Genomic DNA, 20,864 nt, shown 5'->3' on the forward strand with positions numbered 1-20,864 from the left:
CCCTCGGCCAGTATATAGCCCGGCGGGGCCACCGGCTCCCTCCCCTCGGCCTCGTCGACACCATGGCTCCCCCGGCCCGCGGCCCCGGGGACCCCCGAGGCCCCGGCCGGGACCCGGCCTTCCGGGTCGCCGGGCCCCACCTGCTCCGCGACGCCCGGGAAAGAACCCGGACCCTAGGCCGGAGTCCGGAGACGCAGACACTCCCGGCCCGTGGCCCCGGCCTCTCCCTGCCCACCCGCCACCGCGAGGGGCCCGAGACGGTTTGTTCCCCACCCAACGCTCTCCCCGGCCACTATTACCCCCGGCGGGGCAGCCGGCCCTGCTCCTTTCCCCCCCTGCGCTACTTGACCTGGCCTTTCCCCCCGCTGCGTTACCTGCCCTGCCCCCTCTCCCCTCTGCACTATCTGTCCAGCGGCTGCCAACCTCGGACAGCAGGACGCTGCCCACCGACACTGAGTTACCGGCCCCTGGCACGGGACTGCCTCCCCAGCTCCTTCCCACCCCTGCGCTATCTGTGCCACGGCTCCCGGCCCCTGGAGGGCATCCCCGGGCCCTGCCTCCCCCGGAGACCCAGGCCCAGGAGCCTCCCACCCCACGGCGGCCTGTCGGTGCGGTTCCCCGGGTTCTGCTGAACCGCCCCCGCCGATCCTCCGAGCTGCCCGGCTCCGCCCGACCCCGCAGCCCCTCGGCTCCCGCTTCGGACACGACTCCGGGGTCCCGCCGTGTCCCTTCCAGCACCGGCCGGGAGCCCCGAATTTGGCTCAAACTGAGCCGCCCTCGTCTCCAGCCAGTATTCTCCGGCCTCTCGGCGTCCTCGACCGCCTCCCGTCAAGTCGTCGGCCGCACCCCGGATCCCCCGACCCGGTCTCTCAACCGGCACAGCCAGCCACGGGACTTCTCCGCTCGAGATGCCACCCTCCCCTCACCTTCCCGCCCCTCACCTCTCCACCCCTTCCCTTCCCCTGCCTTCTCTTCTCCCCCCAACTCTCAATCGCTTAGTTCAGCGTCCCGCACGCTGAAGATGCTCAATAAATACTTCCGATTAACTGACCGATCGATCGACCGACTGATTGACTGGACTGGACTCTGATTTCAGGCTGGCTCCTGAAAGAGTCCAAGGCCGCGCAATCCTCCTTCCCCTCCACACCCTCACTGCGGGGTCCAGGCCTAAGACAGATACAGATAGAGTACACAGAATAAATAAGTGAATGTAAAATTGAATAAATAGGCAAAAGGACGGAGGATGGGTTACGAAAGTAGTAGCTGAGATGCAGCGTGGCCTGATGCATAGAACTCGGGCCCGCGGGTCAGAGGACCAGGGTTCTAATCCCGGTTCCGCCGCTTGTCTGCTGGGTGACCTGGGGCAAATCAACTCACTCCAGTGGGCCTCAGGGATCTCATCTTTAAAATAGGGATTAAGCCCTGTGTCCAACCTGCTTAGTTTGTATTTACCCCATTGCTAGGTGTAGTGCACGGCATATAGTAAGTGCTTAATGAATACTATAAAAAAAAGTGTGCTAGAGATGGCTTTTGGACCGATACAACTTGGGGGGATGGTGAGAGGTAGGTAGGAGGGGTCGGGATTTTAGGAGGGCTCGAATTGGATGGAGAGCTGAGGTCTGGTGAATCGGCGAGGGAGGGAGTTCCTCACCAGGAAACAGTGTGAGCAAGGGGATGGGGGTGGAAGAGGCCGGAGGAACAATAGTCGACGAACAGAGCAGATACGCGAAGGTGGGGAGTTTTTCCTCGATGCGGAGGGAGATGGAGATTTTTCAGGAGCGGACAGATTGAAGTGGGAAGAGGCCGGAGGCCGCGGGACGGGAGACGGGCCCGAGGCGATAGTCTGGTCACGGGACGGGAGGTAAGATCTCGAACCACGGAGCTGACTTTGAGGTCGGTTCGGGGAAATGTAGGGACAGAGTGGCAGGTTTTAGCAAGCGACTGAAGGGGAGAGCAGGAAGAGAGCGAGGAGTTGAGGATGACACCGAGGGAGGAGGGTTTTTGACAGGTGAGAAACCTAAAAGGAGGAGTAGGTTGAAAGGGGAGAAAGAGTAGCTCGTTGTCTGAGAGGACGAATGAGAGAAGCCCCTCCTGGCCACCGAGATCTAACGCCCAGCAGCCCCTCGCTGACTCTTGTCCCTTCCCCTGCCCGCTCTGGGAGACAGGCCCAGCCAGGTTGTCCAGGCGGCTCAGTGCCCTGCCGCGACCCAATAATAATAATAGTAACGATGATGATGATGATAATAACTGTGGTATTTGTTAAGCGCTTACTGTGTGCCAGGCACTGTAGTAAGCACTGGGGTAGCCCCCTAGACTGAGCTCATCGTGGGCAGGGAAGGTGTCTGTTGTCGTATCATATTCTCCCAAGTGCTTAGTTCAGTGCTTCGCACACAGTTAACGCTCAATAAATACTATTGAATGAACGAATGGGGGGCATACAAGCAAATTGGGTCGGACACAGTCCCTGTCCCACATGAGGCTCACAGTCTTAATCCCCAGTGCAGATAAGGTAACTGAGGCACAGAGGAAGTGAAATGACTTGTCCAAGGTCACCCAGCAGGCAAGTGGTGGAGCCAGGATTAGACCTGAGGACCATAACAATAACAATAATAATAATAATAATTATGGTATTTGTTAAAAAGAGCACGGGTTTAGGAGTCAGAGGTCATGGGTTCTAATCCCGCACCCACCACCTGTCAGCTGTGTGACTTTGGGCAAGTCACTTCACTTCTCGGTGCCTCAGTTCCCTCATCTGTAAAATGGGGATGAAGACTGTGAGCCTCACGGGGGACGACCTGATTACCCTATCTACCCCAGCGCTTAGAACAGTGCTCGGCACATAGTAAGCGCTTTACAAATACCAACATTATTATTATTCTTATTATGTGCCAGGCACTGTATTAAGCGCTGGGGTGGATGCAAACAAATAGGGTGGGACACAGCCGCTGTCCCGAGTGGGGCTCACACTCTCGATCCCCTCTTGACAGATGAGGTAACTGAGGCACGGAGAAGCCAAGCGACTTGCCCAAGGTCATCCAGCAGACAAGAGGTGGAGCTGGGGTTAGAACCCATGTCTTCCCGAGTCCCGGGCCCGGGCTCTACCCACTAAGCCACGCTGCTTCTCAACGGACTGCACTGGGGCCCGTGACCTCAGCCGGGGCCTTGATCCCAGGGCCCGGGAGGTCAGGTGATTAATTATATGTCGCCGCTGGCAAATATATCTGGGAGATGCGCTGAGCTTAATAGCCACGTCCGAGGGGAGCGTCCCAGGCTGCAGACCGGTGCTTATCTGTGTCACCGCGGACGAGACGCCGTCGGGACAGGAACTCTGGGTGGGGATGAGGGGTGGGGACCAGGGAGGGAGGAGGCGGAGAAAATCGAGGCCGCGAGCGGGATGGAGGGAAGGCGCGCTCTCTGGAAAACCATTCTGTAGCAAAAACCACACCAAGGGAGGGCTGTGACCCCCCCCCCCCCCAGACCCTCCCCTCGCAGAGGAAGAGAAGCAGCGTGGCTCAGTGGAAAGAGCCCGCCTGGGGAGTCAGAGGTCATGGGTTCTAATCCCGGCTCTGCCGCTTGTCAGTTGTGTGACCTTGGACAAGTCACTTCACCTCTCTGTGCCTCACTTACCTCGTCTGTAAAATGGGGATGAAGACTGTCAGCCCTACGTGGGACAACCTGATTACCCTGTATCTCCCCCAGCACTTAGCACGGTGCTCAGCATATAGTAAGTGCTTAACAAATACCAACCTAATTATTATTATTATTATTATTACTTGTCTGCTCTGTGCCTGTGAGCAAATCATTTGACTTCTCTGTGCCTCAGTTACCTCATCTGTAAAATGGGGATTAAGACTGCGAGCCCCATATGGGACGTGGAGGGGGTCCGACTTGATTAGTTTGTATCCACCCCAGCGCTTACTAGATACGTACTATGTGCTTACAGTACATAGCAAGCGCTTAAGAAATATCATTTTAAGAAAAAAGAAGAGGAGAGAGTCCAAGAAACTCACCACTAGAAACTGGCTGGAGCGTGGTTTAGTGGAAAAGGTTCAGGCTTGGCAGTCAGAGGTCATGGGTTCTAATTCCGGATCCACCGCTTGTCAGCTGGGTGACTTTGGGCGAGTCACTTCACTTCTCTGGGCCTCAGTTCCCTCATCTGTAAAATGGAGATGAAGACTGTGAGCCCTACGTGGGACAACCTGATTTCCTTGTATCTCCCCCAGTGCTTAGAACAGTGCTTGGTACATCGTAAGCGCTTAACACATACCAACGTTATTATTAAAGAAGCAGCATGGCTCAGTGGAAAGAGCACGGGCTTGGGAGTCAGAGGTCATGGGTTCGAATCCTGGCTCTGCCACTTGTCAGCCGTGTGACTGTGGGCAAGTCACTTCATTTCTCTGGGCCTCAGTTGCCCCATCTGTAAAAATGGGGATTAAGATCGTGAGTCCCACATGGGACAACCTCTTTGGAGTCAGGGATCATGAGTTCGAGTCCCAGCTCTGCCACTTGTCAGCTGTGGGACTGTGGGCAAGTCACTTCACTTCTCTGTGCCTCAGTTCCCTCATCTGTAAAAAATGGGGATTAAGACTGTGAGCCCCACGTGGGACGACCTGATTCCCCTGTGTTTACCCCAGGGCTTAGAACAGTGCTCGGCACATAGTAAGCACCTAACAAATACCAACATTATTATTATTATTAACCTGATCGACTTGCATCCTTCCCAGCGCTTAGAACCGTGCACTGCACATAGTAAGGGCCACTTAACAAATACCAACATCATTATTATTATTACCCACCCTTGGCTCTTGTGGGAAAAAGGGACAGATGGTAGGGGGGCGGATTCCACTGGCTCTTACAGGCTGCAGGGTTTTGCTCTCAAATGGGAGACAGAGGGATGACCAGCTTGGAGCCGTGTACTCAGGATAGATCCGGGCTTTGTTTATTATGGCAATTTGTCAAGCGCTCATTATGTGCTAGACACTGTTCTAAGCCCTGGGGTGGATACAAGATAATCAGGTTGGACACTCTCCCCGTCCCACCTCAGGGCTCAGTCTTCAGCCTCATTTTACAGACGAGGTAACTGAGGCACCGAGAAGTGAAGCGACTTGCCCAAGGCCACGTGGTAGACCATCATCATCATCAGCGGTATTCACTGAACGTTCACTATGTGCAGAGCACTGTACTAAACACTCGGGGGAGTATGGCCTAGTGGAAGGAGCCCGGGCCTGGGAGTCAGGAGGTTATGGGTTCTAATCGCGGTTCTGCCACTTGTCTGCTGTGTGACCTTGGGTGAATCACTTCATTTCTCTTTGCCTCAGTCACCTCATCTGGAAAATGGGGATTGAGACTGTGAGCCTACGTGGGGCAGGGACTGCGTCCAAATCGATTTGCTTCTATCCACTCCAGCACTTAGTACAGGGCCTCGCACATAGTGAGCGCTTATCAAATACCATTATTATTATTATTATAACAGTGCAGCAGAGTCCATCTGCCGCTCCCCGACCCCTCGCTCCCCTCCCCTGTTTTCTCCCCACGGGGCTCGCCCCAAGCCCGTTTCCTCATCCCCTAATTCCCTACCCCATCTGTCCCCTTCTCGCTCTCTGGGATACTTTCCTCCCCACGCTATCGCCCAGTCTGCTCCGGGGCTCCTATTTCCAGCCCTGCAACTTCCCACTCGGGTTCCCATCACGTGTTCATTTAATTCGATAGTATTTATTGAGCGCTATGTGCAGAGCACTGTACTAAGCGCTTGTTATCCCAGGGACGGTTCTGCGAAGGGATCTCGGAGCCAGCAGATGTCACTCTCCGCCCTCCCCCGTCTTGAGTCGGGATCGGAGGCAGGGTTTGTTAGTTTTGTTTTAATGGTCTGCGTGGAGCGCTCATTAAGTGTCAGGCACTGTACTGAAAGCTGAGGTAGAGAGGAGCTAATTAGATTGGTCACACGAGGGACTCAGAGCCTTAACTCCCATTTGACAGGTGAGGCAACTGAGGCACAGAGAAGTGAAGCGAATTGCTGGCTTAGAACCCACGTCCTCTGCCTCCCCGGTCCATGCGCTCTCCACCAGGCCACGCTGCTTCGCAATGGTCACATCCCGCTCAGATTCTGGGTGTGTCGGATCCGGCCGATTCCCGTGTCTTGTTATGTTTACTTTTGCATCATACTCTCCCAAACGCTTAGTACGCTGCTCTGCACACAGTAAATGCTCAATAAATAAATCGAGTGAAGTGAATGAATGTCTCGGTCGCTCGTTTCCATGCTTTTTCTCTACAACCATCGCACCACTTGGGTCTTTGTCTCCCAGGGATCACGCCCTTGAATTTCTATCGTACCTTCCCGAGTTCGGGGAAAAGCACCTCAAAGATGGCAGGCCCCGAAGAAATGCTCTGGGCTTCCTTAATTATATGATCCGGAGACCGGGATGGGGAGGGCTGGGATCTGCCGACTCTTTCAAACGCTCCTCCTCCTTTAGCCTATTTGGGGGTGTCCCTGTGGGCCACCCGGCAGAGAGGCCGTGAGGCCGAGCGGACAGAGCCCGGGGGCTGGGAGTCGGAAGGACCTGGGTCGTAATCCCGGCTCCGCCACTTAACTGCTGCGTGACTTTGGGCAAGTCGCTTCATTCCTCTGTGCCTCAGTTACCTCATTTGTAGAATGAGGATTAAGACTCTGAGCCCCATGTAGGACAGGGACTGTGACCGACCCGATTACCTTTCATCTGCCGCAGCACTTATTTCAGTGCCTGGCTCATAATAAGCCCTTAACGAATACCACCGTTATTATTATTATCCCCAGAACCCCCAACTGGGATGTCCACTCCCCTGTACCCCACATCTGGACACTTTAATCCTTGAGATCTTGAACAAAATGGCTTTCTCTGAGGAGGACCACTGACAACTTGAATCAGAAAGGATCTCAAGGCACCTGTGAGGATGGAGCTTCAACAAACTGCCTGACAAATGGCATTTCTCTCCCCCCCCAGTTACTGGGGATAGTGGGGATGAGATACAAAATGGGGTCCAATCCCCAGCCAAGGGGGTGCTCCAGGCAAGGGCTCTCTCTGCTGACCCTCCCGTTTCCTCCAGCCGAGGACTCAATCCACTGCTCCTCAGCTCCTGTCCCCCCCCCGGGAGGCATCAAGCGGCAGAGTTTTCCCGGCCTGAAATCCCCTGGGACCGTGTGGAGGAGGCAGGAGGAGTCGGACAAAGCGGGAGCTGTAGCTGAGGAAGGGAGGCCAGTTAGGCAAATCACCCGTTAGCCCGGGAGCCGTGGCCCCGGCGGCACCGGGATACCGAGTCGTTAAAGAGGATGGCTGCACTACCGTAACGTTCACCCTGACACTGGCCCATCCGCCCCAGGCCCTGCACCCCGGGGCCACCGCCCCAGATCGGACACTAAGAACTGCTCTGTGAGATCCAAAATCTCCTAGTTCGGAGCATTCCCTCCTCCCTTTGCTCTTTGGCTTTGAACAAAGTCCTCCAAGTCCAACCCAATTAAAAGTTTAAAGCGCCGGTCCCCCAGAGGCAGGAAAAAAAAATCATAATTGGAAATTTTCAGCGGAGAGCTAATTGTTTGGTGAATTAATCAGTAACCTAGCTTAGCTGTATTTGCCCAGTTAATTACTTTTCTCCATCCCGTTCACCTCAACTTACAAGGAAAGTAATTCCTTTTGCGCCTTGCCTACTTGAATCCTCTCTCTACATTTCCTTTTCTACCTCAAGTTTTCTTTCCGTTCACGTAGTCCGTACGCTGGCCTCTAGACCGTAAGCTCACCGTGGACAGGGAAGGTGTCTACCGACTTGGGCGTGGTGTACGACTGCAGATGGAGAGTGGGGCGATGTGAGAAAGATGGAGTCGCCTCGGGTCAGAGACGACTCGACAGCATGAGACGAGGCGGGACTCCCCCGAGCGCTCAGCAGAGTGTTCTACATGCATTAAATGGTCGATATAGGCGACTGACTGACTGACCTTGTTCTCTACACTGTGGATGCTGGGCACAGGAGTCTGACCCCTGCTCTGGCACCCCTAAACCAGACTGTAAGCCCGGGGCGGGCAGGGATTGTCTCTCTTTATTGCTGTACTTTTGAAGCTCTCAGTACAGTGCTCTGCACAAGATAAGGGCTAAAGACATACGAGTGAATTAAACAGATGAATAAAAATCCTTGTACGCACAACACACAACACGTGTCTACCAACTCTCTTGCACTGTATTCTCCCTAGTGTGAGAAAGAAAGTGTGTGTGAGAGAGAGAGGGGGGTATGTAGTCATTCATTCGATCATATTTATTGAGCGCTTACTGTGTGCAAAGCACTGTACTGTGCTTGGAATGCGTGGGTGTGTTTGTGTGCATGGTGGCTTCGGCTGACTCTGGAATGAGTTTTGATGGGGCTCGACAAGGGAGGGTAAACGGAAACATGTCACGGGTCCAGGCTCAGGTCGGGTTCTTCCAAGAACGAACTTCTTCTCTTCCTCCTAGAGGACAGAGAGGCCGCGAGCGGCAAGCGAGGGAGCATCCTGGGTGGATTGGGCACTGATTAGGGTTAATCAATTAATAAGTTCAAGTGGGTGGGGAGGGACTGCGGGAATTCTGGGGTGCTCAGGGCTTCTGGGATTTGTCAGCTGGTGGTGGGCAGGGAATGCGTCTGTTGCAGCGTCATATCGTACTCTCCCAAGGGCTTAGTCAAGTGCGCTGCACGCAGTAAACGCTCAGTAAATATGGATAAATGAGGAGTTGGGGGCTCCCACAGCCACGGTTCCCGATCCTGGGAATTTGGGGAGATGGGAAGAGGCCGTGGTGGATGAGGCCGTGGCATGGCCGACGCTTTCGGGGGTGAGCCGGACCCTTAGAGGGCTGGCCTTCCTGGGAATGGGGCCGTCTATTCATCTGAAGAGAGGTAGGAGGCCTAGTGGATGGAGCCCGGGCTGGGGAGTCAGAAGACCCTAGGTTCCAATCCCGGCTCCGCCACTAGTCTGCTGTGTGACCTTGGGCAAGTCACTTCACTTCTCTGTGCCTCAGTTACCGCGACTGTAAAATGGGGATTAAGACGTGAGCCCCGTGTGGGACAGGGACTGTGTCTGACCCCATTTGTGTGTACTCACTCTAGCATTCACCGCAGCACTTAGTATGGTGCCTCGCACATAGTAAGCGCTTAACCGGTACCACAATTATTATCACTATAATGATCATCTTGGGCTTTAGCCACCATAAGAGACTACTGGGATTGCCTTTGTTCCTAGTTATTAATAATAATACTATTCATGGTATTTGTTAAGCACTTATTATGTGCCAGGCACTGTACTAAGTGCTGGGGTGGATACAAGCGAATCGGGTCGGGCACAGTCCTTGTTCCACCTGGGGCTCACCATCTCAAACCCCATTGTACAGATGAGGTAACCGAGGCACAGAGAAGTGAAGTGACTTCCCCAAGGTCACGCAGCAGACAAGTGGCGGAGCCGGGATTAGGACCCAGGACCTTCTGAGTACGCAAGGGGCTAACACAGTCCGACCCAGCCAGCCATAGGAAGCCGGGAGGGGGGGCTTCTTCCCTCTTGGTTGGGAGCCCAAGCCCGCGGGGTCAGACCGGGACGGGTTGGCGATAGGATCTCTGCTGATATGGAAGATGAGTTCTGGGAAGAAATTTCCCTCCAAGGCCGGCGGGGAAAAGAGGAGAGGACGAAGCGGGGCCTCGGCCGGCGGAACCTCCCGGTGCGTCGGGCCTGAGGCAGTCCCTGTACCCACGCGTCTCCCCCACCGCTGTCCCCGCCCCTTCGATCAGAAATCGGTCGGCGGAGCCACTCACCTGACTCGGAGATGCTATCTGGGAGGTGGAGAAAACCAGCTGGAATTCGGGTCCTGCGGGTCAGTGGAAGGTGAAGGGGAAGCAGCGTGGCTCCGTGGATAGAGCACCGGCCTGGGAATCGCAAGGACCTGGGTTCTAATCCCGGTTCTGCCGTATGGCCGCTCTGTGACGTTGAGCAGATAGATCACTTCTCTTCTCTGGGCCTCAGTCACCTCATCTGTAAAAAATGGGGATTGAGAGTGTGAGCCTCATGAGGGACAGGGATTGAGCTCCTCGCAGAGGAAGCACTCAATAAAGACGACTGAATGAACCCGATTAACTTGCATCTACCCCAGCGCTTAGAACCGTGTTTGGCACAGAGTAAACGCATAACAAGTACAGTAATAATAATAAAAAAAATTAAGCCAGGGTTCAATACTCACCTGGTCTTGCGCGCGTCCTCGGGGAGTAAAGGTCTGTGCATCCTCGGGGACGGCCCGGAGCCGGGAACGGCAGGGAGGGGTCATCGGGGTCTTGTCAACCAAGTCTGGGACACGGTCAGACTCCCCCTGGGACAGACACAGCCAGGTGCAAACGGGAGAGACCAGCGAGAAGGGAAAACTGGCTTCTTCTTGGAATATTTTCTCCTAGGAATAATGTCTAACGGGGCCCAAACAGGGGCCAGCCACCCACGGCCAAGCGGGCATCTATGGGAGACAGAGGAGTCAACACTGGGGTCTCCCCAGCTCAGCCCAGGGCCTCGGTTGCCAGACGATTGCCAGGTGGCATTGTCCACTCTCCGGGGCTGCCCCCTCAACCCGCCGCTGCTCTGGAGCAGAGAAGCTCTGTGGCCTAGTGGATAGAGCCCGGGCCTGGGATTCGAAAGGACCTGGGTCCTAGTCCCGGCTCTGCCACTCGTCTGCTGTGTGAACTTGGGTAAGTCATTTCACTTCTCTGTGCCTCAGTTCCCTCATCTGTAAAACGGGGATCACGACTGGGAGCCCCACGGGGGACGGGGACTGTGTCCGACCCGATTATCCTGTATCCGTCCCCAGGGCCTAGAACGGTGCCTGGCACAAAGTAAGCGCTTAACACATACCGGAGTTATTCGTTATCATTACTAAAATCCGGCTCAGCAAAAGAGTCGCCGCCGCCCAGCAGCGGCGGGAAGGTGGATCCTTGGCATCGGGGGACCCCGGGCTTCCCGGAGAGGGCCGGGAAGTCTGTGAGGGAGGTAGATCGAGGGGAAGGCCTTGTTTAAGAAGAGGGGGCGCTCAGGGGTGAGAGAGAGCGGGGTCAGGGTTTCTTTCAGTCTCACAGCCGTTTTCCCCTGCCCTTTAATTCTCCGGTTTCATCCGTCGCCGCGGGCTTGGAAGTTTCCATCCAAGTCAAACAGCTGCAGGCCTTCCGCGGCCCAGTGACATCTAGTTTCCGGGGGCAGGCGTCTGGGCACCCAGTCCCTCTCCCTCCCCGCGGGAGTCTTCCCGGCCCCAGCGGAGATCGGGTAGGACCGGCCCCAGCTCGGCGCCCGAGCGGCCCGGGCCGAAGCCGGCAGCGGAGGCGGCGTCCGGGTGCGGCCAGGCGTCCCGGTCATCGGGCATCGGCCCCCGGAGCCGCTCCGCCTGATTGGTGAGTTCCCCCGCTGGGCCCGGGGGAGGGGCCGGGCCGGTCGAAGCTGGGTCATCCCGGCGGGCGGAGCGGCGAGGCCGAGTCCGGCCGAGGACCTCCCGACGGCCCGGTGGGACAGCGCTCCGGTCTGCCCGTCCGTCTGTCCGAATGGCCAACCGGGCCGCGGCCGAAGGCGCCCTGCAGGTGTGCGGCCTGGCGCTCGGGGCCGTGGGCGCCGTGGGCGCCGTGGCCGTGACGCTCATGCCCCAGTGGCGGGTGTCGGCCTTCATCGGCGGCAACATCGTGGTCTTCGAGACCTTGTGGGAGGGGCTGTGGATGAGCTGCATGCGGCACGCCAACGTCCGGATGCAGTGCAAGGTGTACGACTCGCTGCTGGCCCTGCCCCCCGACCTGCAGGCCGCCCGCGGGCTCATGTGCACCGCCTGCGCCCTGGCGCTGCTGGCCCTGGGGGCGGGCGCGCTGGGCGCGCGGTGCACCCGCTGCCTGGAGGCCACCCAGCCCGCCAAGGCCTACCTGCTGCCGGCCGCCGGCCTGGCCTTCGTGGCCGCCGGGCTGGCCGTGCTGATCCCGGTGTGCTGGGCGGCCCACTCCGTCATCCGGGACTTCTACGACCCCATCGTGCCGGTGGCGACCAAGCGGGAGCTGGGGGACGCGCTCTACCTGGGCTGGGCGGTGGCCCTGATCCTCCTGGCCGGAGGCGCCGCGTTCTGCTGCAGCTTCGGCCGTAGCGGCCGCCAAAGCTCCCGGTACTCGGCCCGGCCCCGCCCCGGGGCCCTCCGGAGCCACCGGTCGAGGAAGGCGACGAGCCTCCCTTCCAAGAGCCGGTACGTTTAGCGGGGCGGGGGCTGCTGCTTCGCCTGGAGGACGGCGGGGTCCGCCCCGAGGGCGCGGAGGCATCGGAGGGTGCGTCCGCCTTGCCGCCTGAACTGGCCCCGCTTCTCCGGGAGCTCCGGGTACACCCATCCTCTCCCTGCCGCCTCCGAGCCCCACTTTCAAGGACCCGGCTGCTCTCCCTGCCCCCTTTCAATCAATCGAAGAGCGCTTACCACTTGCAGGGCACTGCCCCTCTCGCCACTCCTTCTCGGCCGAACTTCGGGACACCGCCGCTTTCTCTGTCCCCTCTCTCCCGGAGCTGGGAAGCACTGCCTCTCCCACCGCTCCCTTTCTCCCTGAGCTGTGGGGACGCTGCCCCTCTGCCTGCCTCCTCTCCATCCCGAGCTCCAGGACTGTTCCCCTCTCTCCGTCCCCGTCCCCTCTTCCCTAGAGCTCTGGTACAATGGCCCCCTGCCACCCTGCCGTCCCTTGCCTCCTCTCCCCCTGAACCCCGGGCCACCGTCCCCGTCTCCTCTCGCGAGTGGTGGGGGAAACCGATCGGCCACGTTATCTGCTCCGATCTGGGGTCCAGGACTCCGGGCGTCAAAGCCAGTGGCTCCCCGGGTGCCACTCGAGGGGCTGGTCAGCACGGGCGTGGGCTCTTTAGCCCCTGCGGCCAGCCAGAGAGGGGAGAGGCGGTCTCTGGGAATGACGGGCTTCGATTCTGTCATGATGGGCAGGGGCAAGGGAAGAGGGTACATTCCGGGACCTCGTGAACTGCCTTCCTCTGGCTGGAATGCCCCAGGCCCACAGCCTCCTCTACCATCCCCGGTTGAGAGAGATAGAGCGTCGCCCTGCACAGGAGCAATTCTAGACCCCCGGCCTCCGATCCCCAACCCCTCCCCCCCATTCTGTGCAACATACAGATGGGCCGGCCAAGTGGGGGAGGCAGACCCTTTGACCAGGTGAGTCCCTGCGAAGTTCCGGCCAAGACTCCTCAGAGGGAAGGAGCTACGGCCCCTTACTTCCCGCCAGCTGGTGGGACACTCCGTGGCCAAGCCCGGGGTGAAGAGGGCAGCTGCCGCCCGGGCCGCCGAAGACGTTCCGCTTCCGGGCCGAGCGGCTACGTCTCGGCCGCCGGCTCTGAGGGAGCGGAGGGTCGGACAGACAGCAGTAGGGGATAGAAAGAGGCTTCCAGATGGAGCCGCCACACCTCTGGAAGGGCGGGGAAGGAGGCCCAGGGCAAGCCGAGGGGCTTAAGCCCCGTCGCAGCGAGGAGCCGGGGCTGGAGGCCCAGGCTCAGAGTTCAGGTGGTGCTTTTCTGTGACTCAGCTCCCGGCTGACCCAAGAAGCACCGGGAGGGTCAGCGCCGCCCGTCTGCATCACCAGGGAGAGGAACGGGAAGGGCATCCGCCTCTGCCGACCCCACCTGGAAATCCCCACTTGGGTTCATCTCTCCCGCACCGTGCGCCACACCTGGCCCCGCGCTCCCAGAGACCACACACGTGGAAAGTCACACTCCAAACATCACAGGCACCACAGACCACCCCCCCCACACACACTGGCACGCGGCCACTCCCAAATCCCGGAGACCCTTCCCCTTTGGAGGGAAGAGCCGTGGCCCCGTTTGAGAAACGAGCCCCGCCCAACCCACCCCGAGAGAGGGTCCCATCTGCAGCTGGGGGGCAGGAGGAATCGCCCTTCGGCGGGACTTGGGTTCGGGTGCCCGACGGGCAGGACACGGCCTCGCACGGTCCGGGGGGTCCGACGGGGGAGGGGCAGCGTAGGGGGCGGGAGGTAGAAGGGAAGGAGCCGCCCAGCCCTTCCAGGAGGCAGATTCCTGAAATGTTTCTGGAGTGTTTGCCAAGTGAACTGGCAGCTGGAAAAACTTGTCCTGGAATAGGGTGAGGCCTTGAGAGAATGGATGGGCCCAAGCTGGAGAGAAAACCCAGCCCAGAGGGGCAGGGGGGTCTCTCGGCACCAGCGAGGCGGGTTCGGGTCACCGGGCGGAAAGGAGTCTCCCTGGGGCCTCCCTCCTGCTTTTGGAATCTACGTCGGCCGCTCTGCCCTCCCCTCAGATCCTCCCGGCCATACCTCGGCCCTCCCCTCCTTCGGGTCGGCCTCTTCCACGGAATCCACGTGGTTTGGGTCCCTCCAAGAACTCCTCGCCCCTCTGGGCGTCCTCTGAGTTTCTGTGACTTGTCACTTCTGGAGGCGGTCTCGTGTTCGGGTGACTGGCTCCATCCGGACGGACTCGTCGGTGGGAAAGTCCCCCGGGGACAGGGACCCGGCCCTGTTCTGCCCATCTCACCCCCACCTCAGCGCCTAAGACTGGGCATCATTCCCACGGGCACTGCCCACTCCCCTGCCCAGACACCTGGCTCTAAATTCCTGGGTGGCTCGGAACAAGTCACTCACCTTCTCTGGGCCTAGCTTTCGCCACCGGCCCCTCCCTGGCCTCCAGGAGTGCTGGGGTGGGAGCGGCCTGTTGGATAGGATCTTTATGCATCAGACAATGACTCCTATGTGACTGAGAGGTGTTTCTTGGCCCTCTGGGGCCCGAGGACACCATTTGACCAGGACAGGGTCCTGGCATCACCTGAGCCGCAGAAAGCTTTATTTTCTGAGGAGACCAACCGGCAGAGACCAGTTAGCCCTTGGTGTGTGCCCACCCCGGGGGCCGTCCTGGGAGCTGGAAACTGTTACCAGCTCCTTTTCTTGCTCCTGGGGGGTGTCCACTGGGGTCACCTGGCCTTAAAGTGAACGTCCAGTCCACCAGTGCTAGTTGGCCCTGATGTCGGGTGAGGATAGAATTTCCTGTTGGTGCTGTGTGGCCTGAGGAGGAATAACTGTGCCATGGAGCTACTACGTGTCTCGCCACAGGGGCATTTTTTAAAAATGAAATCTGTTAAGGATTTACTAGGTGCCAGACCCTCTACTGAGCACTGAGAGAGATACAAACTCATCAGAAGCAGAATGGCGTAGTGGAGAGAGCATGGATAGACAGTGGTTAGAGCAGGGGCCCGGGCATCAAAAGGTCATGGGTTATCATCCCGGCTCTGCCACTTGTCTGCTGTGTGACCTCGGGCAAGTCGCATCACTTCTCTGGGCCTCGGTTACCTCATCTGTAACATGGGGGTTGAGATCGTGAGCCCCACATGGGACAGGGACTGGGTACAACCCGGTTTGCTTGTATCCACCCCAGTCCTTAGTACAGAGCCTGGCACAATGACCACAGTTAGCCACGTTGGACACAGTCCATGTCCCGTGTGGGGCTCACAGTCTTAACCTCCCTTTTACAGATGAGGTAACTGAGGCCCAGAGACGTGAAGCGACTTGCCCAAGGTCACACAACAGACAAGTGACAGCGTGGCTCAGTGGAAAGAACATGGGCTTGGGAGTCAGAGTTCACGGGTTCAAATCCCCACTCAGCCGCTTGCCAGCTGCGTGACTTCGGGCAAGTCACGAAACTTCTCTGTACCTCATTTCCCTCATCTGTAAAATGGGGATTAAGACTGTGAGCCCCACGGAAGACAACCTGATCACCTTGTATCCTCTCCGGCGCTTAGAACCGTGCTTTGCATAAAGTGAGCGTTTAACAAATGTCATCATTATTAAGTGGCAGAGCTGAGATTAGAACCCAGGTCTTTCTGATTCCCAGGTCGGGGCCGTTTTCACTAGGTCACACTGCTGCAACCAGGGGCTGTTTCCTCCCAAAGAGGCTGTGATTATCACAGGGGTCCATGGGGGGCACCTGGTCAGCCAAGGGGTCTTGACCAGCCATGGGGCTCTGGCCTCTCCATGGGACATCAACACACTGGGCTCGGGAGCTCTGCCGGACTGAAAAAAACAAGGATATGATTTTTTTAAATGGTATCTGTTAAGAATTTATTACATGTTAGATACTGTTAAAAGCGCTGGGGGAGATACAAGCTAATCAGGTTGGATACAGTCCCAGTCCCACGTGGGGCTCGCAGGATGATAATAATAATAATTGTGGTATTTGTTAAGTACTTACTATGTGCCAGGCACTTTACTAAGCTCTGGGGTGGATTCAAGCAAATTGGGTTGGACACGGTCCCTGTGCCACGTGGGGCTCACAGTCGCAATCCCTATTTTACAGATGAGTTAACTGAGGCCCAGAGAAGTGATGTGACTTGCCCAAGGTCACACAGCAGACGAGTGGAGGAGCCGGTATTAGAACCCATGACCTTCTGACTCCCAAATCCATGCTCTATCCACTATGCCGTTCTGCAGTATTAATCTTCCTTTTGCAGATGAGGTAACTGAGGCCCCGTGAAGTGATTTGCCCAAGGTCACACCCCATACATGTGGCAGAGTTGGGATTAGAACTCAGGTTCTTCTGACTCTCAGGCTCACGCTCCGTCGAAGATTATGGCTCGCTAGTACCTGTAAATCCCCGGGCGGGGTAGCTCGTCGGTGGGGTGAGAGGAGAAGGGCAGGCAGGACCGGTCGAAGCGAATTGACCAGACCCAACACTGGGAAGACCCCAAGGCCCAAGCCTGGGCGTCTCAAGACTGGTAGAAGAGAAGCCAGACTTATCACTCGGACGGAAGGAGCCTGAGGCCCAGGCTTGGGCCACCTACGACTGGCAAAAGAGAAGCCACCAGATTTACCACTGGGAAGGACCCGGGAGCCCAGACTTGGGCATCTCCCAAGACCGGCAGAAGAGGAGCCAGACTCGTCACTGGGAAGGACCGAAGGCCCAGCCTTGGACATCCCAAGGTTTTCAGAATTTACCCAACAGCAGAGACTGGGGTTCTGGGGCCGAAGTCCCAGCTGCAGCTCGAGGAGCTGAATTTCAATCGACCGACTCCGTCAACCAACCCCTCGGGGCCTCCACCACCCAACCCGGAAACAGGGTCAGACGAGGGAGACTCCCGTCGGGATCCTCTCCGGAGGGACTGCTTCTCAGCGGCGTCTGGGGGCCGGAAGACAGACGTACAGCTCCCTGCTCACCTCCGGCTGCCCAAACGGAGACCCGGTGTGGACCAAGGGGGGAAGCAGCGTGGCTCAGAGGAAGAAGCCTGGGCTTCGGAGTCAGAGGTCCTGGGTTCGACTCCCGGCTCCGCCACTCGTCAGCTGTGTCTGTGGGCGAGTCACTTCACTTCTCTGGGCCTCAGTTACCTCATCTGTAAAATGGGGATTAACTGCGAGCCTCACGTGGGACGACCTGATTACCCGGTATCTCCCCCAGCGCTTAGAACAGTGCTCTGCACATAGTAAGCGCTTAACAAATATCAACATTATTATCATTATTCCCTCCTACCAACGTGGGGGTATTCTCGCCACAAGTCTGTGGCCTGCTCCAACTTCCGCCCAAATGCCTCACCTCCCGCCGACGGAAGATACCGAAACCAGAGCCCGGGCCCCGTGGGGCCGGGGCCGGGGGTGGGGGCGGTGCGCGACCGGGGCCCCCCTGGGTTTCGAGCCCGGTCTCGGCTCGGCCGAGGTCGGGGTGGGTGCTCTGCCCGCAGTGGGCGCCCGATAGACACCCCTGACTGAAGAAGAGTTTCTGTCCGGGCACCCTACCGGGCCCTTAAAAAGAAGTCTCGAAACCCCAAGGCCCACCCAACAACTTTCCGACAGAATACTGCGTTTGAGTCACGGGATCTGGGCCAACTGGGTTCTGGAGCGCAGGCGGATTCGCTCAACCCGTAGGGAAGCAGGGTCTCTCCGCATCAGGGTTGGCTTTGCCGGAGCGAGCCTTTCTCTCCACAAGGAGCCGGCCGCAGCGGGAGCCCCGATGCCTCGGGAGCTCGGGCCGGGGCGCTAGGAAAGTTGAGAAGTCGGGGAGCCGGACGGGGAACGTCCCGCCCCGTCCCATCCCACCCCGCCTCCCTGAGCCGGGGAGTCGCTCCACTCAGGAACGAGTTGGCAATTAAAAAGGACAACACCCATAAAGCAGCCAGTGACTTGGAGGCAGCTGACCTCCCCGCCAAGCTGGACCGGGGTGGAATGGGCGGCACCTGGGGCAGAGGAGCCGGGAAACGACGGGGAGAACCTGCCCAGGCTCCGTCCCGGCGCCGCTGACCGAGAGGCCCCTCCGTCTCCCGCGGTCCCGCTCGACAGAAGGAGGGAGATGGCGTCCTGCTACCCCCTGCAGGTGGCCGGGCTGGTCCTCGGAAGCCTGGGCACGGCGGGCACGCTGCTGACGACCCTCCTGCCCCAGTGGCGGGTGTCGGCCTTCATCGGCAGCAACATCGTGGTGTTCGAGCGGATCTGGGAAGGCCTCTGGATGTCCTGCGTGCGCCAGGCCGGGACCCGGCTGCAGTGCAAGTTTTACCCGTCGCTGCTGGCCCTGCCCCCGTTCCTGGAGGCTGCCCGCGCTCTCATGTGCGTGGCCGTGGTCCTGGCCCTGCTGGCCCTCCTCGTCGGCGTCTCCGGCGCCAAGCGCGTCCGGTGCACTGGCTCGGACGAGCGGGTCAAGGGGTACCTTCTGGGGGCCTCCGGGGTCGTGTTCGTCCTGAGCGCCGTCGCGGCCCTCATCCCCGTGTGCTGGACGGCCAACATCATCATCCGGGACTTCTACGACCCCGCCGTCCACCCCGGGCAGAAGCGGGAGCTGGGGGCCGCGCTCTTCCTCGGCTGGGCCTGCGCGGGGCTGCTCGCCATCGGCGGCGCCCTGCTGGGGTGCGTCTGCTGCCGCCGCCTCCGGGAAGACCGCCGGCGAGCCAAGAGCCCCAGGTACCCGCCCCCGAGGGTCGGGAGCCGGGCCGGGGGCCCGGGAGGGGGCCGGGCCGTGGGCCGGGGCCGGGACTGGGGCCCGGAGGTCAAGCCGCCGATCAAGACCTCCGCCAGCTACGTCTAGCCACGGCGTCCTCGGCCTGCCCGGGCCTCCCCGGAAACGGCGGCAAAACAGGCCGGGACCGACCGGTGGAGGCCAGCCGTCCCGAGAGGGATCACGCGGTTCTCTGCCGGGACTTGGGGGGGGCAAACGGACTCTAGGTGGGTGGTGCGGGGTGGGGGGTGGGGTCCCTGGGGCGGCGGCGATGGTTGCACGAGACGATTAGTGCCCCGTGGAGAGACGCCGGCGGGGTCCCGTGCCCCCCCGCCCGCAGCCCACCGCACGGAGCCGAAGTCTGACCGGTGCACGCTGGGAAATCCGGTGCCGTCGAAAAGAACGAGACCAGCAGACCTGAGTCAGGACACCGTGGGGGGCCTCTGGGTTGAAGGGCTTCCTACTCGGCCGTGGGGATCCGTTTTAGAAGACGGCTCTCGATTGCCCCGTTGAAGTATGTAAACCCGCTGTGGATTGTAACTTCATAGTAAAGCGTTTCCCCAAATCCGAGGTTAGTGATTTCAGTGCATCCTCTAGCCCGTGCAAGGAAACGGACCAAACGGGGAGGGCGTTGTGTTTGTGCTTCTTCACTCTGGGGTCCGATCGAGCGGGAGGGTGCACGGGGATCTGTGTGTACGTGTCGGAGCGTTTGGGGATGCAGGGGTGCGCGAGCCCGTGTGGGGATACGTGTGCGAAGGTGGGTGGGTGTGAGGGTGGGGCCCACGGGTGTGAGCTGGGTGTATGAGTGCATGTGTACGGGGGAGGGAGTGCAGGTGTGTACACACGGGCGTGCGTGCGTGTGTGAGTGTGTTGGGGAGGGGCACGGAGATGAAAGACGACAATTCTGCTTGCTCAGGCCCAGCCGGGGAGGAAGCTTGGTCCAGGTGGGGAAGACCTGAGGATCGGTTTCTGTTCCTTGTTTTCCCTTGACTCACGCTCACAGCGCTGCCCAGGGAGCGGGGCAGGAGGAGATTCCCTTCCCCACCCCCAGCCTCCCCCCCAGCCCCGGGACCGGGCGCTCCTGACGTCTCATCTCGGCCGGGGGAGGGAAGGTTGGCCCACTGCCTCCTGTCCTGGCTCCCGTGGGTGAGTGGGATGCCCTCCACCATCTCCCCCCTCACCAGATGGCTTGCCCAGGGTCACACGGCAGACGAGCGGCGGAGCCGGGATTAGAACCCACGTCCTCTGACTCCCGAGCCCGGGCTCTTTCCACTAAGGCACGCTGCTTCTCTACCGGGCTGTAGCCAACCCGATTTGCTCATATCAGTACGTGGCACGTAGTAAAAGCTTCACGAATACCATAATTGTTCTTATTATTATTGTCCCCTGCCCACAACAAGCCTCCGGTCAGGAGGGTTTCTGTGGGCAGGGAATATGCCTCTTTTTTGTTCCACGATTTCTCGGGAGCTCAGTGGACTGTGTTGTACCCAAGGGGCGCTCATTAATATAAGCCATCATCACTACTATTACTACTAGAGAAGCAGCGTGGCTCAGCGGCAAGAGCCCGGGCTTGGGAGTCAAAGGCCCTGGTTTCTAATCCCGGCTCCGCCTCTTGTCTGCTGTGTGACCTTGGGCAAGTCACTTAACTTCTCTGGGCCTCAGTTCCCTCAACTGTAAAAACGGGGATTAAAAAACTGTGAGCCCCACTTGGGACAATTTGATTTCCCTGTATCTACCGCAGCGTTTAGAAGAGCGCTCAGCACATAGTAAGCGCTTAACAGATACCATAATTATTATTATTATTACTTCTCTTCTCTGGGCCTCAGTTCCCTCATCTGTAAAATGGGGATTAGGTCTGTGAGCCCCACGTGGGACAACCTCATTACCTCGTATCTACCCCAGCGCT

General features: G+C 58.8%; 2 protein-coding genes and 1 long non-coding RNA gene across 3 annotated transcripts; 2 read left to right on the forward strand and 1 right to left on the reverse strand.

The window, feature by feature from the left end:
• Positions 1-4,116: 4,116 nt before the first annotated feature.
• LOC114817684 lies at positions 4,117-10,688 on the reverse strand. Its single transcript, XR_003765538.1, has 3 exons — positions 10,218-10,688; positions 9,796-10,012; positions 4,117-4,156 (listed from the first exon to the last, which is right to left on the reverse strand). It is a non-coding gene; the product is annotated as an uncharacterized LOC114817684 (long non-coding RNA).
• Positions 10,689-11,324: 636 nt separating this feature from the next.
• CLDN8 (claudin 8) lies at positions 11,325-12,448 on the forward strand. Its single transcript, XM_029081688.1, has one exon. The coding sequence runs from the start codon at positions 11,551-11,553 to the stop codon at positions 12,235-12,237; it is 687 nt and encodes a 228-aa protein (XP_028937521.1). The 5' UTR covers positions 11,325-11,550; the 3' UTR covers positions 12,238-12,448.
• A 4,982-nt stretch (positions 12,449-17,430) lies between these two features.
• LOC114817733 (claudin-17-like) lies at positions 17,431-19,186 on the forward strand. Its single transcript, XM_029081801.2, has one exon. It carries the CDS (start codon positions 18,320-18,322, stop codon positions 19,046-19,048), a length of 729 nt encoding a protein of 242 aa, XP_028937634.1. The 5' UTR covers positions 17,431-18,319; the 3' UTR covers positions 19,049-19,186.
• Positions 19,187-20,864: the final 1,678 nt, after the last annotated feature.

The sequence above is a fragment of the Ornithorhynchus anatinus genome, chromosome 17 (genome assembly GCF_004115215.2).
Source record: "Ornithorhynchus anatinus isolate Pmale09 chromosome 17, mOrnAna1.pri.v4, whole genome shotgun sequence".
Classification (NCBI taxonomy): Eukaryota; Metazoa; Chordata; class Mammalia; order Monotremata; family Ornithorhynchidae; genus Ornithorhynchus; species Ornithorhynchus anatinus.

What these genes read in the sequence shown, in the direction of transcription:
- LOC114817733 (XM_029081801.2), top strand. Translation starts at nt 18,320, where the DNA reads ATGGCGTCCTGCTACCCCCTGCAGGTGGCCGGGCTGGTCCTCGGAAGC.
- CLDN8 (XM_029081688.1), top strand. Translation starts at nt 11,551, where the DNA reads ATGGCCAACCGGGCCGCGGCCGAAGGCGCCCTGCAGGTGTGCGGCCTG.